Here is a 20099-nt window from a genome sequence, read left to right as displayed (position 1 = left end):
AATTGGTAATTTAAAGGAAATTTTGCTGTTTTTGGTTATTATCTTGAATAAATTATAGATAGAGATAAACTGTAAACTGCAATAATGTTCAGGAAAGTAAGATTTACAAATAAGACAACATGACCAAAATGCTTATAATCTTGTTGCAGTAGCAACTGAGAAATACAGGTTTTATTTTTATTGAAATACTTCACAATGTTGTGCTAAATATAAATCAAATTCCTTGTTGCAAAATTTATGTTGTAACAGTTTTGGAATGAAATAAGTGAAAATTGTGTAAAATAAAATTTAAAAAAATGATTGAGAATATTTTGTGTGTTTGAATGAGTTTTCTTAATGTTCAAAAATGTTTTGTTTACATTGTAATGAATTTCTGTTTATTTTTTGTTAGTTTGCAATTGACATGGAAATGATGTCGGCTGTATTTGATTATATATTCAAAGGCCTGAAAGCTGATTCAGCTAAATATTGGGTATGTATACCAAGTCAAAAAAGTAAGTGATCTTAAAATTGCATTTGAGGCACAACATCTTTATTATAGTGTATGTCTGATATTTATGATCCAAATGATGGCAGATATACCAGTTAGAAATATTGAAATGTATTATTGCTTAGGATACAAATAAAAGGTATGTATTCACATTGTTTTCATGACTACTTGTATGAGGTATCTGTTGACCAACTACAAGGTATACATGAATATGATATAGAAAATACAAGTATAACATCAGCCTGTATACTGTAAAAACATGAATTTTCTTGGGGTATTTAATTTGCTTTATTTCATGGATATATATTATTGACAAAATTGAACTCATTAAGACTAATAAGATTATAGCCAACATTACAAACTTAAACTTGAAACCCCAAATATTAATCCCTATGAAAGAAGTCTCACAGACACCACTAGGAAAATTTTAACTCTCAACAGGTCAGTAAGTGAAATTTGTCATGTATCATACCATAAAGCTATTCTGTCCTATCTCTGTAACAAAACAAAAGAACGTAAGTTTATAACCTGAAAAGGGAATAGTCACAAGTAAATCGCCCCTTTGCAGTCATTGAGTTTTACACATTCAATCATGAAAAAAAACGTCCTTCACATGGCTAAACTGTTTTAAGATTGCTTCCTTGGTAAAGTAATCTTACCACATCACAACTCATTCCAAGTAGGATACTACCTCACCTTAAAATATTTTCATTGTTGTTTGAAGTTCTAAGACAATTTTTTTCCCATCACATGTCAAATTAATTCCGGCCACAAAACCACTCGTGCTAATGAATCTTTAGTTTTATGAAAAGGACTAAAAAATCTATTCCTTACTGAAATTGAACAGCTTAACTTCTGAAACCAACCAAAACATGCCAAATTGATCGTTTTACTTCTATGGAAAATTTTTATCTTTTTTTTACTTTCTATATTGAAATTATTGACTTTTTTTTTTTTTTTTTTTATATATTGTTAGATAATCATAAGTATTATTAGTTTTACTCTGTTACAGATAATGTTAAGTACTCCATACAAGCTTGGTGATGCAGCTATGAGTAGTTTAATGAAGATTCTGACAGACAGATTCAATGTTAAAGGTGTCTGTATGGTAATGCAGTCCTTACTGGCCTTGTACTCTTATAATGCCACATCAGGAATCATTGTAGATATTGGAGAAAGGATGGAAATACTGCCAATATTTGATGGTTTGTAGCTCTTCATCCAATAAGTTGTCTGTGAAATCAGTCATAATCAGTGTATTGAGATGTATACCTGTATATGAAAGTTTATGATTTCCAATCATTTATTTTAATGGAAAAGAAAGGATAAGGGTATCCATTTATGAGACAAAATCAGTATATGCATCAAAATGCACAAAAAAACATTATTTAAAAGTGTATGAACCATACCATAAGTTATTTATAAGCAGTTTTTTATGCTTCATTCACAAGAACTATTATCCTGAAATCTATGAATAGGAATTAAGAAAGAGTATATGTATAATGTCCTATTATCAGCTGCCTTCTGTGACCTTTTTTTTTTAACATTTTTTCAATCATGTATGTCTTTCACAGTATCAAATTGACACCCATATTCTTGTTTCTAATTGTGTTTATATATAATATGATCTTCACGTATGTCAGTTGTTTTGACTTTTACAGGAGTGCTAATTGAAGGAGGAGTGTCTCGTCAATCATATGGTGGACAAAAAATAGCCGATTCCTTAAACTCTTCTTTAGTGGAACATAAGTACAATTTTGTTACACCTGTTGATAAATTACTAGTCAGATATGTGATGGAACAATCTTGTTATGCATGTGAAAATTACAAGGACATGAAGAGCAAATGTGACAAAGATTCAGATAGTTATAAGTCAACAGTATACCTCAATAATTTTGATCTGCCTGAAGATGCACATATGTAAGTTATAACACCTGACAGGGTTAAACTAGTTGAAAGATGCACATATGTAAGTTATAACACATGACAGGGTTAAACTAGTTAAAAGATGCACATATGTAAGTTATAACACATGACAGGGTTAAACTAGTTTAAAGATGCACATATGTGTTATATTTTGTACCAACAAAAATGATGCTGCTTTAACTATAACAGGAGTCGGGCAAGGTTAAACTAGTTTTAAGAGCCAAATACATCCTAACCTGGAAGAGAAGTGTAATAGTGCAACAAATGAACAAACTATAAAGTCTCCGTTGAATCAGTTGAAAAGGGCTTAACTCATCAGATAGACTCAAAGCAGAGCTATAGCTATCAATAACATAGAGTGGATGGTGCAGGGTACCAATACATCCCCACAACAAGACTTGTCTTATTATTTCTCACTGCACCTGTATTGTCAGGCCAAATTTAAAATGATTATTTTGCTTTTAGGATGTTTATAGACAGTAAATAAAGCATTTTTTTTTTCATTTTAGGAGTGTTACACATGATATTAGTTGTTTTAAAAGTGCTGAAGGTTTCTTCAATACAGATCTGTGGGGGATGGATTATCCATGTGTACATAAACTGATCTATCAAGCTATTCAATCCTGTCCTATGGACAACAGAAAACATATGTATAGGTAGGTCTGTCAAGCCATTCAATCCTGTCCTATGGACAACAAAAAACATATGTATAGGTAGGTCTGTCAAGCTATTCAATCCTGTCCAATGGACAACAGAAAACATATGTATAGGTAGGTCTGTCAAGCCATTCAATCCTGTCCTATGGACAACAGAAAACATATGTATAGGTAGGTCTGTCAAGCCATTCAATCCTGTCCTATGGACAACAGAAAACATATGTATAGGTAGGTCTGTCAAGCCATTCAATCCTGTCCTATGGACAACAGAAAACATATGTATAGGTAGGTATGTTAAGCCATTCAATCCTGTCCTATGGACAACAAAAAACATATGTATAGGTAGGTCTGTCAAGCCATTCAATCCTGTCCTATGGACAACAGAAAACATATGTATAGGTAGGTCTGTCAAGCAATTCAATCCTGTCCTATGGACAACAGAAAACATATGTATAGGTAGGTATGTTAAGCCATTCAATCCTGTCCTATGGACAACAAAAAACATATGTATAGGTAGGTATGTCAAGCCATTCAATCCTGTCCTATGGACAACAGAAAACATATGTATAGGTAGGTCTGTCAAGTCATTCAATCCTGTCCTATGGACAACAAAAAACATATGTATAGGTAGGTATGTTAAGCCATTCAATCCTGTCCTATGGACAACAGAAAACATATGTATAGGTAGGTCTGTCAAGCAATTCAATCCTGTCCTATGGACAACAGAAAACATATGTATAGGTAGGTATGTTAAGCCATTCAATCCTGTCCTATGGACAACAGAAAACATATGTATAGGTAGGTATGTTAAGCCTTAATCCTGTCCTATGGACAACAAAAAACATATGTATAGGTAGGTCTGTCAAGCCATTCAATCCTGTCCTATGGACAACAGAAAACATATGTATAGGTAGGTATGTTAAGCCATTCAATCCTGTCCTATGGACAACAAAAAACATATGTATAGGTAGGTCTGTCAAGCCATTCAATCCTGTCCTATGGACAACAGAAAACATATGTATAGGTAGGTCTGTCAAGCCATTCAATCCTGTCCTATGGACAACAGAAAACATATGTATAGGTAGGTATGTTAAGCCATTCAATCCTGTCCTATGGACAACAGAAAACATATGTATAGGTAGGTCTGTCAAGCCATTCAATCCTGTCTTATGGACAACAGAAAACATATGTATAGGTAGGTCTGTCAAGCAATTCAATCCTGTCCTATGGACAACAGAAAACATATGTATAGGTAGGTCTGTCAAGTCATTCAATCCTGTCCTATGGACAACAGAAAACATATGTATAGGTAGGTCTGTCAAGCCATACAATCCTGTCTTATGAACAACAGAAAACATATGTATAGGTAGGTCTGTCAAGCCATTCAATCCTGTCAAATGGACAACAGAAAACATATGTATAGGTAGGTCTGTCAAGCAATTCAATCCTGTCCTATGGACAACAGAAAACATATGTATAGGTAGGTCTGTCAAGTCATTCAATCCTGTCCTATGGACAACAGAAAACATATGTATAGGTAGGTATGTTAAGCCATTCAATCCTGTCCTATGGACAACAGAAAACATATGTATAGGTAGGTCTGTCAAGCCATACAATCCTGTCTTATGAACAACAGAAAACATATGTATAGGTAGGTCTGTCAAGCCATTCAATCCTGTCAAATGGACAACAGAAAACATATGTATAGGTAGGTCTGTCAAGCCATACAATCCTGTCCTATGGACAACAGAAAACTTATGCATAGGTAGGTTTGTCAAGCCATTCAATCCTGTCTTATGGACAACAGAAAACATATGTATAGGTAGGTCTGTCAAGCCATTCAATCCTGTCCTATGAACAACAGAAAACTTATGTATAGGTAGGTCTGTCAAGCCATTCAATCCTGTCCTATGGACAACAAAAAACATATGTATAGGTAGGTCTGTCAAGCAATTCAATCCTGTCCTATGGACAACAGAAAACATATGTATAGGTAGGTCTGTCAAGCAATTCAATCCTGTCCTATGGACAACAGAAAACATATGTATAGGTAGGTCTGTCAAGCAATTCAATCCTGTCCTATGGACAACAAAAAACATATGTATAGGTAGGTTTGTCAAACCATTCAATCCTGTCCTATGGACAACAAAAAACATATGTATAGGTAGGTCTGTCAAGTCATTCAATCCTGTCAAATGGACAACAGAAAACATATGTATAGGTAGGTCTGTCGAGCCATTCAATCCTGTCCTATGGACAACAGAAAACATATGTATAGGTAGGTCTGTCGAGCCATTCAATCCTGTCCAATGGACAACAGAAAACATATGTATAGGTAGGTCTGTCAAGCCATTCAATCCTGTCCAATGGACAACAGAAAACATATGTATAGGTAGGTCTGTCAAGCCATTCAATCCTGTCAAATGGACAACAGAAAACATATGTATAGGTAGGTATGTTAAGCCATTCAATCCTGTCCTATGGACAACAGAAAACATATGTATAGGTAGGTCTGTCAAGCCATACAATCCTGTCCTATGGACAACAGAAAACATATGTATAGGTAGGTCTCTGTGTATACTTGTCCATTTTCAACATACTTCTGTCAAACTATAAAGTCCTGTAGGTAAACACATCTGATGTTGTACAAATTAATGCAGTTGTGTATGATGAATGATCATTTGAAAAACTGCTTTGACTTGGTAGTTTTATGGGGCATGGGTTTAAAATGAGATGATTAACATTTACAGACAGTTTGTGATCAAATTTGTTTGACATAGTATATTTGTAGTTCTAACATGATGTCCTTCAAACGCTTTGAGTACACACCTGTGGTAAAATATGAATATTAATATATTACGTGGGCTGTTCTGATCATACTCCCACATCTTAGGTTTTTTTGTATGAGCTTTCTGACGTCATAGAACAATGATGTCAAAATATAAGCATTTTATGGGAAAATACACGCTTAAAAAAAAATCAAATCAACAAGAAATGTGTTTGTAGTCATATTCTTTTATACATATAAGACATGAAAGTAAATTATTATTTAAAGTTATCCAAAACTATTTAAATATGTTATTTTAAATAGTTCAAGCATGTCACTAATTCAGTTTGCTCCATTCTTATAAGCCAATTTAATAGTGCGTTTTATATGGGAACTGCAAATATTTGCCTCCACCTAGAGCACTTTGATCCAAAAGAATTACCTTATTTGTCCTATTAGAATCAAAATAATTCATGGGGGCTTGAATATATTGTGATTTAACTATGGGTTGTATCTTTATGCTGATATTTTAGCCCTCGCTATCGCTCAGGGTAAAATATTTGTTATAAAGGACCAACCTGTGGTAAAATCACAATATATTCAACCCCCATGAATTATTTCTTAAACCATTATGGATTTTTAAGAAACTTGATTGAAATTTGGAAAGATTGCTTTTTCTAAAATGACCATTCACAAGAGAAAACTGAAGTCATGTATTTGTTGTTAATAGCAATTCTCTTTAACCACTATTTGAGTTGTTGGATGGACATTCAATTTAGAAATTTTGAGTACAGAATTTTCTGTGGGTTTGAAAACCATAGTAAGTTGTTATTGCATCTCTTTTCTTGGCAACGATAAATTTGTCAAGTTGAATTAGAAATATATAAGGATAAAATATAGTATTTTTATTTCAAACACCAAAGTCTTTGAAAAAGATATGACCCATGAAAGATGTTGGTTGAAAATTCATCATAGAGGAATTGCTTATTTTTATCATAATTCATGTTTTTATTGATATAGGGCCATATATTTAAGTGGAGGTGTCACCATGTTACCAGGATTTTCTGAGAGATTACAAGCAGAGTTAAAGAAATTAGCGCCACCATCAGTTTTAGTTGAGGTAAAGTTATTATTTTGATATGGGCACCTTACCTTGGATAGAAGGGGACATAATGTTCTCTGGTCTTTACATCAGTCCTTTGATTATTTTGGCAATTATTTTCATACAGTTTATCATATTAAGGTTTTTGTAATTTTTATTTTAGTATTTATCACATCAACTTGATATTTAATGCACAGTTCATTGAAAGTTATACAAACAAGGAATTATTTAAATCTGGAATAATTTTGAATTCTGGAAAATTCATTAGAAATTTATGATGAAAATTAACCCAACTAAATGGCTAAGGCTAATTTTTCTTCCACTATCATTTCAGTATGAACTAACTAACGCATGGCTAACCCTATTCAGTTGGGTTAGTTTTATCGTAAATTTCTCATCAATTTTCCAGAATTCAAAATTATTCCAGATTCAAATAATTCCTTGTTTACACTTAATAAGAGATTGAATCATATTTCACTGAAAATGGAATAGTGTTAATACTATAGGACTTAAACTTCACTCCAAATATAAAAATGTGTTATGATTGCCAATGAGACAACTTTTCATAAGAGACTAATTGACACATAAATTCACAACTATATGTTATCAACAATGACCAAGGCCCATACTGCATAGTCAGCTATATAAGGCCCCAAAATGACAAATGTAAAACAATTCAAACAAGAAAACTAACAGCCTTATTTATGTACAAAATAATGAATGCAAAACAAATATGGAATACAGCGACAAACTACAACCCCTGAATTACAGGCTCCTCATTTGGGACATGCTCATACAAAAAGAATAAGCATGATTAAACATATTAGTGTGCATGTCCTCCCCCACTCCCCAATCCTTGAACTGGCCTACTTCATAGTTTAAAGTTACATTGAATAGACAAATATTTTACTGTCATGGGTAGTTTAATAGTAGTATAAATACTTGTTTGCTGCAGAGCGAATAATGAGAAGTTAAATAAAACGTAATGTGTTACTTTTATTTACAAACATTTCCAGCTTTATTTTTAATTTCGATTTATTATTTTATGAAGACAAAATACCATGAACAATTTTTAAATATTTATTTATATAAACCAAGTATTATCTTTGAATCAACAGGGATTTAAAAACTGCTAATCCTTGATTCTTCATTGAGCTGAATTGCCACAAATCAAGTAGATCTCTGGAAAAAGGGAGATAACCAACTTCAAATTTTAATTTGAGAATAAAATTTGTGATTCTGGATTCTGGAAATGAGTTTAAAGGAAGGGCTATGGACACATATTCTTGATAACTGTAATTAAGTCTGACTCAATTTGGTTTACAGATTGTAGAGAAGATATTTTATTATCTATAAGGCACATCAAATGATGGCTTATGCTTGGAATTAACCATGTCCCACATTAAAAAAACAACTGACTTTTCCAATCAAAAACTCCTTGATTTTGTCAAAGAGAAAACATAAATGCACATAATCTTCTCTCCATGCTTGTATAATATCAGTAATTTGTTTGTCTAATTTCAGGTACATGCATCACCTCAAAGATATTACAGTGCTTTTATTGGTGCAGGAACATTGTTATCAAACCTCGCTATTAGTGAACAAATATTTATATCATCTGAAGATTGGAAGAAAGATGGAGTAGCTACATTCAGAAGATGGAAAGCATCGTAAACATTGGATAAATTGTGCTATCATACTCCACATACAATTTAAATCCTGCTTTACTGCCATTTATAGAAATCGCAAATTAAAATAATGATCTTTTGTTTAAAGAATTAATCCATATTTTTAAGCTATTAATGATGCATTTATAAATAAGTAAACTTATATGTAAATAAGTAAGTAATAGAATATATTCAAACAAAGCTGCCAGTCTTATTGGATAAATGTGTATTTTCATTTACATATTTAGCTATTTCCCCAAGCCAAAACTCAACAAAATTTTATGCCATTTTGCTTTCCCTGTTGTCATTAACCAGTTTTATATTTGTCTTCATTATTCACCTTTCCTTTGCACTGTCTAAGAAAAAGGTCAAAAAATGTCCCCTGCTATTTTAAGATACAACATACTACTGGTATATATAAATTGTTTTGGCACATGTTTAATTTTTGCTTTGTTCTCGGCAGCTAAAATACATAAAAATACATGAAATTTAACATATCAAGCTCCTGAATAAAATTCTTCTGTCACATCAAACTGTTCTAAAAAATTATTTATGATTTTGATGTTATAATCAATTGAAAATATATTAAGATCTACGATGAGCTGTTTTAAGAATATGCCATGTTATTTTTTATCTCTATATTATTTATGAAAAATGAATATGTACATTCCATTATCCTTTAACAGTTTTTTTTATATATTTATTCATTTATATTTTAAATTATTATGAACTTATACTGCAATTTGTATCTTTTTTAATTGGATGTAAAAGCTTAAGCTTCTTATCATATAGTACCGATAATTATATTTGTGATTATATAAGTTACCTGTGGATTCAGTTATTTTTCGTGGGTACCAATTTTCGTGAATATTTTGATTTGGTGGTTTTACTAAAGTCTGCATACAATCCTATGCACATTAAAATTGGTATCCCTGGAATATTAATAAGTCCACAGTATGTAAATTATGGGAATTTCTGGTTGTGTGCTTATTATTATACATTGTGGCATTATGCAGTGCTAGACACAATATATAGGTTTATCATATATTTAGTACAAAATACAGCTATTTTGTATATCTAATAAAGGTTTGTTTTCCCAGTCTGTATCACCTACCCTGTATCGCATAGCTAAACCCGTATCGCATACCTCGTATCGCATGGTAAAACCCGTATCACATACCTTTTTTTTTTTTTTTTTTTTTTTTAATACTTGAAGTCAGTTTTTTGGTTTTTTTTGGCTTAAGAAAAAATTTCATCAAAATAGGTCAATTCTTTTAATGACGTCATTGTTTGGTATGTGACATCATAAACATCAAGTTTCACAACATATTTTTTGGCAAACTAAATGCAACTATAAGAAATGCAAAACACTCAAATAAATACAATAACAAACAAAATATTTGAAAAAAACCAGATTGTAAGGTAACCCATGTGCTTCGTATATATAATTGAGCAGTTATTTGGCTTTGAAACAAGACAAAAGCAGAACTGAAGGTAACTCAGTGCTACGGATCAGAAAACAGTTCATTAAATATAATACTCTTTTGTTGAAATATATGATAAAGCGTATAATACATGGCAAAATCCGTATCATATGACGTATCACCCTCGACCAATATCATCCCTCGGGCCAAAGGCCCTTGGGCTGATATTGATGTCTCGGGATGATACGACATATGATACAGATTTTGCTATGTATTATTCTCTATATATATCTAATTGAGACATTTGGGCAATATTTAAAGATAAGGCTTCTTCCTTTCTTAATGATAAGATTTTACACCCATCAATAGGGTCTGTTTTTAAGTAGACTATCTAAGCTAATCTTTTGAAAATGTATATTTAGGTACAGTGTTATGTAATTTTTGCTATTTTTTTTTTTATATATAAAACTATGTGTACAGCAATTTTCATTCCTTGATCATTGGTTAAAAAAAATGATCAGTTAATTCCTAATGCATTCCTAATGTTTAATATGTTTAATTTAATCTTAATTTAATACCAAAGAATGTAAACGATCTTGAATCCTGACAAATTGACTTGTATAATTGTAGTTTAAAACTGAAAGAAGACACATTTTATTATAAACCTACTTGAGGGCATATTATATTTTTAGTTTCTGAAACTGATTTTTTTCTACTGCATCTTTTACTGATGGTCTATGAACAGTTATTTTTACTTTTTGGGTTTTAAGTTCAACATGGGAACAATTTTTGTGTTTTTCTGGACTGGAAATTCTAGAGGAAAGCTTCAAACATCTTACAATGTTGATCGCTTTCAAAACTAATGATATATGTCATATTCAGATTACCAAACTATGTATCTTGAACATATTTAGTTTTATAGTGTTATACTTAATATTATTTAATTGTGTGCTCTATTTACGCAATATATGTATATAAATAATATATTATAATATTAATAATATAATTGATCATTCCATTTGTAATTTAAGTGCTTTATTAGGCAGTCATGTGATATTCATGTTTTTTGTCTCGTTAGACATTATGTTGTCTCGTTTTGTGTCATGTATTTTAACTTTTTGGTTGTATATTTAAATTGTTGTGTAATTTAAATGTGTATTGTTTTCAAAGTTTTCAAATAGATGGTCAGACATCTCATGTTTTACAGCAGTAAATGTAATTGCCTTATAGTGATTTTATTATGCAGTACTGTAAAGGAATTTTTACTCTGTTTAGTTACAGTGAATATTACAATAGTGTCAAGAAAATAGTGCCAAATTATTCATTGAACAATAAATTTAAATCACTGAAAATATTTCTTTGAAAATGTTAAATGGAAAATATGCAATATTCTTCAAGAAATAACTTGTTTGTTTAAACTTATTATAAGCTTGTTTTAATGAGCAGACACATATGAGGTATACACCAATAATTGTTACAAAATCAAACATTAAATCTATCCAGTTGTAATTTTTGTTGTAGGGGTAGCATTTAATAGCTTCGAAATATTAAAAGACCAAAGAACAATTTAAAAAAAATTAATTTCAGTTTTTTTTTTTGCAATCACCGTACAATTTTAGATAATTTCCATGTCATCATTCCTTTCTCCTCCAAAAGTACATTTTATTTGAAATACTTGACCAATATGGTTGCTGTTTAAATAATACTGGTACATCCTTACGGAACCATTCTTGTTAATAATCAGATATTAGTTGTAGGAATAGAAGCTTTATATTGTTCAGCAATAATTTTACTGTCGCCTCATGCAATATTTGTTATATTATTAGTACTATACAATTCAAGATTGTTATTTTATAAATATGTGTAAAGAACAAGATTGTTATATGAGCTCTGTCAGATAGAAATCGACGTTATGCACATGTACATGTATCATAATTTGATAGTTTTGGAACATTTAAATATGAAATCAAAGATGATTATTGGTCTATTTTGTAGGGTTCTGATTTCAATTTTTAAACTGTTACAGATATTGCATAGGATTTTTTTCAATCCACAAGGTTAATAAATGTATTGATTATCATTTGCACAAGGTCAAATTCTATCCGACGTAGATCATATTATGCTTGTACTATAAAGATCAAGATTGTTATACATGTATTATAAGTACTTTAGATCAGTAAAACAATACATTTTCTCACTTATTTTTGTCATTTCTCTTCATCTTTACAATTTAACTTGACATATAGATTATGCTTATTATTTTGCAAGTTTAATTATCCTTCTATACATTCTTATTTAGTTTAGTACAAATTAATTCACCATATGCACATTTCTTAATCCCTGTCAACATACTGTAAATCCCAAAATAACATAAAAAATGATAACAAAATAAGTTTAAGTAATATCATTTGATACCTAGAATCACCTCAGAAATTTCTGTATCTTTTTCAACTGGAAATGAAGCATTAGGTTTTTCTAATCCCCCACAACCCATCACATGGGGAACAATTGTTACTGCCATATTCTTGCTTAGTCCAGTAGTCTTTTTGCTTTTGTACTGCCACTCTCCTGCCAGGATATTACTTTGATATTGATACATTTCTGAGTTGATAAAAAAAAAAGTAGGTAAAGAAAAGACTTGTTTCATAGTTTTTTTCATGTTATGAATACTGTAAATTCAGAAATTATTGCGAGGTTTTTATTATTGCGAATAATAGGACTGAGTTGTAAACGCAATAATACGCAAGTTTCGGGTTCCTGTCGGAGTTATCGTTACTGGATGAAATCTCCGGTCTGAGGTTGCGTTCCGTGTATTTCTGTACCGGAAGGTGGGACTACTAAGGACGCCTGCGGGAAAATGGTGGTTTATCATTGTTGTGTTCCAAACTGCACCGCATCAACTAGAAAGTTTAACAAACTGCATAAGTATCCTTGGATGCAAGGTGTGACATTTATTTCTCTGCCAAATAAGATAAGGAATGCAAAGGAAAGGCGAGACTGGTTGAGATTGATTAGGCGGCCGAATGATTGGACTCCAACGAAATACACACGTATTTGTTCACTGCACCTTGATGAAAACAACAACAACACTCTACCAACATTGTTTCCTTACAACAATTTCAAGAAGCCGTTGAGTGAAAGGTAATTAACGGATTGAGAAACAGATTTCACGGTTCTTGTGTCATTTTCACCCCCCCCCCCCCCCCCCCCCCCCCCCCCCCCCCCAAAGCAAAGTTTCGATCTTACTTGTACAGCCTACAGGTCTATATGAGTATGATGATGAATCAAAGGAACAGGTTTCTATCAATGGGAAGGTCGACTCTCTATTATAATCGAAGCATGTGCCTCTGCTTAGCCTTACAAGTTACAACAGTTGAACGGTATCAGGTCCGTTCGCGCCCAGTATAGTTTCGCACCCTACACGTTCGCACCTCACATATTCACCCCCCAAGTCCGTTCGCACCCTACACTTTCGCGCCCAATTATTATTAAAATTTTAGTTAAATTATTAGAAGTAAGTAAGTAAGTAAATTATTTATTAAAGTGACATGTGTAAATTATGTACAGATTTTAAACATATAATATATGATAAATAGTAATAGTAGCCCAATGGACCTATAAGTCACCTCAAATAAAGTAAAACAATTATTAAACAATTATATCACGTTCTAATCGTTCGTTGACGTAAGTAAATTTCAAAAATATATAGACATAAAAATATTTGTAAACAAAAATTTAAGTTTTAAATATGTAAAAAAATTTAAGTGTTGTATAACAACTGACGTCTGATATGAAATGCACGAACTATATATTTTGCTAATTTTCTTATGTGGAAAGACATTAAAAAGTTCCATTTGTCAGCATGATTCAAATCTGTGAAATTTTCCTCAATTAAAAGTTTACCAAGAAATTATTCTTATGGCTAAATATCACCATGAAGCATTTACCCCAAAACTATGGAAGTGCATATGTGTATATCTTGTGATAGAGAGGTTCGACCTCGCCAGAATCCCAATTCCTTTTTAAAAATTATGAAAAGAAATATATATATTTATAGCAATACACTAACCAATACATGATTAAGATTTATCGATATAAACACATGAAGAACGTGTTTAATTAAGAAACCAAGAAGAAAAAAATATATATAGAGTAACACAATTACCTAAACAAGATAAAGATTAATCAAATACCAAAAAAAAATGTTGCCAGAATAACACTATAATTATAGCAATACACAAAAAAAAGTATTTTAATACACTGACCAAAACATGATTAAGAATTATTAAACACAAAAAAAAATAGTTGTTGCCAGAATAACAGAATCAGACTTTAATTAAAAAACAAGGATTTTTTTTTTTTATAACACTAAATAAAGGCAAATTGACATGCCATGACACAAAAAAACCTTGTCAATATCTCAAATTATTTAGAAACAATGGCATATATATCTATACCAATACACCTTCCAAAAATCGGTAAAATTGGGAGCGAACGTGTGGGGTGCGAACGGACTTTGGGTGCGAACATGAGGGGGGCGAAAGTGAAAGGGGGCGAATGTGGAAGGGTGCGAACGTGATTGGGCGCGAACAGACCCGGATTCCAGTTGAACAGGAAAGAAAAGGGGTAATGCAAAAACATTCTTAAAAAAATAAACTACAGTGTTGAGTAACCACAAAAAATGATTTTTTTCAAAGATTGCTGACTAGCAATGTTGCAAGGTTTGTAGATTTTCTTTAATTTCTATACTATAGTTAAACTTGAGATGGTGTATGGTTTGATGTCATATAAATAAACCTGCCCAGCACCTCTTGATGCAATGTATCTTTCTTGATTTCCTTCTGTATTGTCTGGGGAATAGGGGATGGTGTGTAACAAGTATATTTACTAGGAGAAGTGCTGTCCAAATTGTTTGCAAGTCTGGACTTGGCCATTTTCAGCATTATTTTTTGGTGAGAGGGTGCCTTTTTAAAATCATACTTTGATTTTGCATAAAAAATCCTATTTATAAATATATGTTGTTTATCATTATTATGCAAAAACTCCAAGATATGTCAGAATGCAAAAAATGGCATTTAATTTTGTAAAATAATCTATTACCTTTTAAGATGAAAGACTGGTAAACAGCTACATGTTTAAAAATTAAAGCTTGGATTTGAGAGTAGTAAGAAGTAGTTTTCCCCATATACTTTAATACAATGTATGACTAAGTCATTATGTATTAAAGCATTATATGAGAGATTTTGGTGTTGTTACTGATTATTTTTATTTATATCAGTCTTTAGAAAATTTAATCTCAGTGCCCATTCCCTAGCGTTATACAATCAAAACATTAACTTATCCTGTATTAAATACAGTAATAGACAAGAAATTGAGGATGAATACCATTTCTTCTCAATCTATCCATGCTTTACATCATTGAGGGATACTTATATATACAAAATATTATACCTAATTTTTATTTCAATTTTATTAAATTTCATTCAGCTACATGTATAACACTGAGGCATATGCATATGACCACAATTTTAAATAGCAGTTTGCCAGTCATTATCAAAATCACCTGAAAGTATATTAATGATTGTTTTTAATTGAGAACAAATGTTTTATTTATATATTTTTAATATGTACAGTGCATGCACATCATCGACATGTATCCTTGTTTTATCATGAGCATTTAAGTAAGGTGTTAACTGTCGATACAATACATGTAAATACTTTGTATATCATTTGTATTTACAAAATGTATGTTTTTCTTTTTATTATGTAATGATATATTTACTTTAATATTACAGAAAAACCAGCAATTCAACACAAGTTGGAACAGACAATAACCTTGAATCTCCAATGCATGCATGTAATTCTGATCATCATCATGGATCCATCCCTGAGAGCCAAGTTATCTTTTCAGCTATACCTTATGTTTGTGGAGAAGTCGAGGTCATTAGCACAGAAAAGTTTGTTACAACTGATTATTTGCCAGGTAAGAACAAAAAAGGTTAAAAAGCTTTGTAATGTTAATTTCTGTCTTATTGTGAGTAAAAGGATAAATATATTTGGTATTTGTGTACATTTGTACCTTGCAAGGTCCCCATGCCTGTCAGACTGTTTTTCAGTCAACTGCTATCTCATTTCATGGATCAATGCCGGCAAAAAGCTCTACCCACTTAAAATAAATTATCTTATCTTATCTAACATGTATCATAAAGAAGGTTAAGTTTTGTTGGTCAAGTCCATATCTCAGATACTATAAGCAATGGGTCCAGTATATTTGGTGTATGGAATTATTGTAAGGTGTCATCTGACCTTGACCTCATTGTCATGGTTCAGTGGTTTTAGTTATTTTTTTTAGTATTGATCTTTTTTTTCATACATGTATACATTGTTTTGTACTGTATGCAAAAATTCAACTGTTTTTGTTATATGGAAATATTTATGATGTACATGTCATTCTCGCAGGTTTGAACTTGACCTCATTTTTACGGTTCATTACTCAGTGTTAAGTTTTTGTGTTCTGGTCTGTTTTTGGTTTCTTAAACTATAAGCAATATAGGACAACAATATTTGTTGTATGGATTATATTGTAAGCTGTTCATGTCTGCCTGGTATGGTTCATCTGACCTTGATCTCATGTTTATGGTTCAGTGGTTATTGTTAGGCAACTATATTCAGTGCATTGGATGATTTTAAGGTGTATATTCATTTATTGTTTGGTTTATAATACCATGACTTTTTTTTACCAGTGTCACCAATGGTGAAAGCAGGTCTAGTAACTGCTTGTCTCTTTTATCATTCTAAAGAACTCAATGTGTATTAATCTTTCATTAAAAAATTCTTGGCTTCTATGAATGGGGATGGTTAAATATAATCAATTTTTTCTGAGAGAAAAGGTTGAAATTTAAATATAAATTGTTTGAAGAATTTTTTTCCATGCTTATTTTCACAACACATGCATGCATCTACATATCATGTTATACAAACTGGGGCATACATGTCACATGGACACATGTACATTCACAATTTATCTCAAATGTCATACAATAACTCAAATTTAAGTTATAAATTTTTATTAAATTTAAAAATGCTCAAAACACTTGGTGCTGCTGTTTATTTACTCTTAATTTTATTTTTAGGTCAAAGATATGTATCAAAATTAAACCATCCCACATGTAAGCCAACTAAAGAGCATGACTATAGTTATCACAGAGATGATAAAGTGATTGTAGATTCGTCTACTCAAACAGAAGTTACAGCTAATGATATCAGGCTACTGGAACAGGAAAATAACAGACTCAAGCATACCCTGGAAGATAAAGACAGCTTGTCCAGAGAAATTTTTGTTAAACATGTTACCAAAGATGACAAACATGTAAAGTTTTACACTGGTGTTCAAAATTTCGCTATTTTAATGGGTATTTTCCAGCTTCTTATGACCAAATGTTCCAAGTTAAAGTACTGGTCTGGCAAGGGAAGTGTTAATGACAAAAACTACCAAACTGGAAATAGATTAAAGCCTGGACCACAAAGGAAATTGACAGATTTTCAGGAATTTATACTCACATTAGTACGTCTTCGTCTTGGTCTAATAGATTATCACTTAGCTGATATTTTTGGAATCTCAAAGACCCGTGTTTCACAGATATTTACAACATGGATAACATTTATGTCAGGTTTATTTGGAAAACTAATAAAATGGCCATCAAAGCAACAAGTCAGAAAACATATGCCGCATTCATTCAAAATGTTATACCCAAAAACAAGATCTATAATTGACTGCACAGAATTTTTTTTTCAACATCCAAGATCTCCTACAGCACAGGCCTCAACATATAGCACTTATAAATCAAAAAATACTGGGAAATGTCTTTTAGGGATCTCACCTTCTGGAACCTTCACTTTTGTTTCAGACGTTTATGGCGGCAATGTATCAGATCGTTTTATTACTGAAAAGTCTGGTTTCATGGATTACATTGAAGAGGGAGATGACATAATGGCAGATAGAGGCTTCACCATAAGAGATTTGTTAACAGAAAAAAAAGCAACATTAAATATGCCACCATTTACTCGCAAGTGTGTTTGGGGAAAAAAGAAAAGACTTAATGTGAATGAAATTAAACAAACTCGCTCTATAGCTAAGTTGAGAATTCATGTTGAAAGAGCCATTCAAAGACTAAAGCTATTTAAACTTATAGGAAATACTATAGCATGGTCTCTGAAACCATTGACTAATCAAATGGTCAAAGTTTCAGCATTTTTATGCAATTTAATGCCAAAATTAGTTAGGCGGTAAAATGTCCATAGAGATATAGAAGTGGCACAGTTACAGATATTACCTTAAAAAGTAAATATACACATTAATCTAGTTTTAAAACTTGTACTTTAAAAAAAAATGCCATGAATGCAGGCCTGTTTACTGTTGAATTCTTAAATTGTCTTGTATACATTTTTATCAATGAATTTTAGTCTTGGACAAAGAGTTGTCTCATTTGACAATCATACCACATAACTTTTTCAATAGGTTGAAAACAGTATGTTTAACTGAAAAATTAAACTTTTAAAATTTGCACCAACGTAATGTCTTGCTTTTGGTGTTTACTCAATGTATCAATTTTGTGTTTATTGCGGAAATACTGAATCTTTGACCTTTATAACCTCTGATTTTGTTACAAAAAATATGTATGATATCTTTTCAATATACATGTATGATCATTACAATTATAGGTAATGATATCAGGCTATGGTATTTACTGCTGATTTCAAAGGGGGGGGGGGGGGGGTATCTAATATTCTTCTTAGAATAGATTGTAAGATGGGGTCATGATAAATTTTAGCATCTTAGCAATACAAAAGGATTGTTTAAAAAAAACTCCAGATGAGGGTCCCCTACCTTAATTGCACTGCTAGACGATCAGTAGATATTAAAAGACATACATGTACATGTAGATTATTATGAAATTGTGGATTTAGGCAGCACCTAGAAGAATATCTGTTTCCCCTCCCTGAGACTATCCTTTGTGAACAGACCAGGAGGGCAGGTTAATTTATTTTTAACTGGAGGTCACAGCATGATTACATGGGGGATAGCGGAAACAAACATATTTTAAATTTTAGTCTTATTTGCATTTTGGTGGGGAACTAGAGAAAACATGGGGAAGCTAGGGCTAATTTGTAACAAATTACAGATCACTTAAATGAAATTATATATGTTATTCTGTTTTAATATATATTGTTTTTTATGCAGTAACTTCATGTCAATGCCTGGGATGATAAGTGCAATTGTTTAGCACTGTCATGACTGTAGAATATTTATATTGTTGATCATTGTTGAATATTTATATTGTTGATCATTGTTGAATATTTATATTGTTGATCATTGTTGAATATTTATATTGTTGATCATTGTTGAATATTTATATTGTTGATCATTGTTGAATATTTATATTATTGAATATTTATATTGTTGTATATTTATATTGTTACCACTGTAGAACATTTTATGAATTGTTTTCCAATAAATAAGCTGACAGAAATGAATGACTTCATATTGCCATTTAAAGTAATTTTTAAAGTATGTATGTTACAATGTATACCACTGTCCCAGGTTAGGTGGAGGGTTGGGATCCCACTAACATGTTCAACCCGCCATATTATTTATGTATGTGCCTGTCCCAATTCAGGAGCCTTTAATTCAGTGGTTGTCATTTGTTTTTCATATTTGTTTTTTGTTCATTTTTTTACATAAATAAGGCCGTCAGTTTTCCTCGTTTGAATTGTTTTACAGTGTCTTATCGGGGCCTTTTATAGCTGACTATGTGGTATGGGCTTTGCTCATTGTTGAAGACCTATAGTTTTTTAGGTTTGTGTCATATTGGTCTGTTGTGGATAGTTGTCTCATTGGCAATCATACCACATCTTCTTTTTTATAGAACAATTTCAATGTGTTTTGTTCATGCCTAGTAGTAACCTTCATCAGAACAGTGTAAATCGAAATGTGAAGAAAACAAGAATGTGTCCATCATGTCCATAGAACGTACATGCGTAAAAAAGCCTTAAAGTGGGACATAAAA

At 31.6% G+C, this 20099-nt stretch overlaps 2 protein-coding genes across 5 annotated transcripts in view; both read left to right on the top strand.

Annotated features, from left to right (window-relative positions):
• The window catches only part of LOC134725177 (uncharacterized), a 41669-nt gene extending 32639 nt beyond the window's left edge, over positions 1–9030 (top strand). For all 4 annotated transcript variants that reach the window (XM_063588820.1, XM_063588810.1, XM_063588792.1 and 1 more), the window contains 6 exons: positions 392–472; positions 1503–1695; positions 2152–2410; positions 2926–3072; positions 6860–6959; positions 8466–9030. In XM_063588820.1, the coding sequence (XP_063444890.1) occupies positions 392–472; positions 1503–1695; positions 2152–2410; positions 2926–3072; positions 6860–6959; positions 8466–8615 (930 nt within the window). In that variant the 3' untranslated portion in view covers positions 8616–9030. The remainder of the gene's footprint in view (positions 1–391; positions 473–1502; positions 1696–2151; positions 2411–2925; positions 3073–6859; positions 6960–8465) is intronic.
• A 3859-nt stretch (positions 9031–12889) lies between these two features.
• Positions 12890–18680, top strand: LOC134721301 (uncharacterized). Its single transcript, XM_063584229.1, has 3 exons — positions 12890–13173; positions 15828–16015; positions 17166–18680. Exons 1-3 carry the CDS (start codon positions 12890–12892, stop codon positions 18320–18322), a joined length of 1629 nt encoding a protein of 542 aa, XP_063440299.1. The 3' UTR covers positions 18323–18680.
• Positions 18681–20099: the final 1419 nt, after the last annotated feature.

This window comes from Mytilus trossulus, chromosome 1, assembly GCF_036588685.1.
Source record: "Mytilus trossulus isolate FHL-02 chromosome 1, PNRI_Mtr1.1.1.hap1, whole genome shotgun sequence".
Classification (NCBI taxonomy): domain Eukaryota; kingdom Metazoa; phylum Mollusca; class Bivalvia; order Mytilida; family Mytilidae; genus Mytilus; species Mytilus trossulus.
The sequence above is the reverse complement of the archived record's forward strand: the minus strand, read 5'-3'. Positions and strand labels throughout refer to the sequence as shown.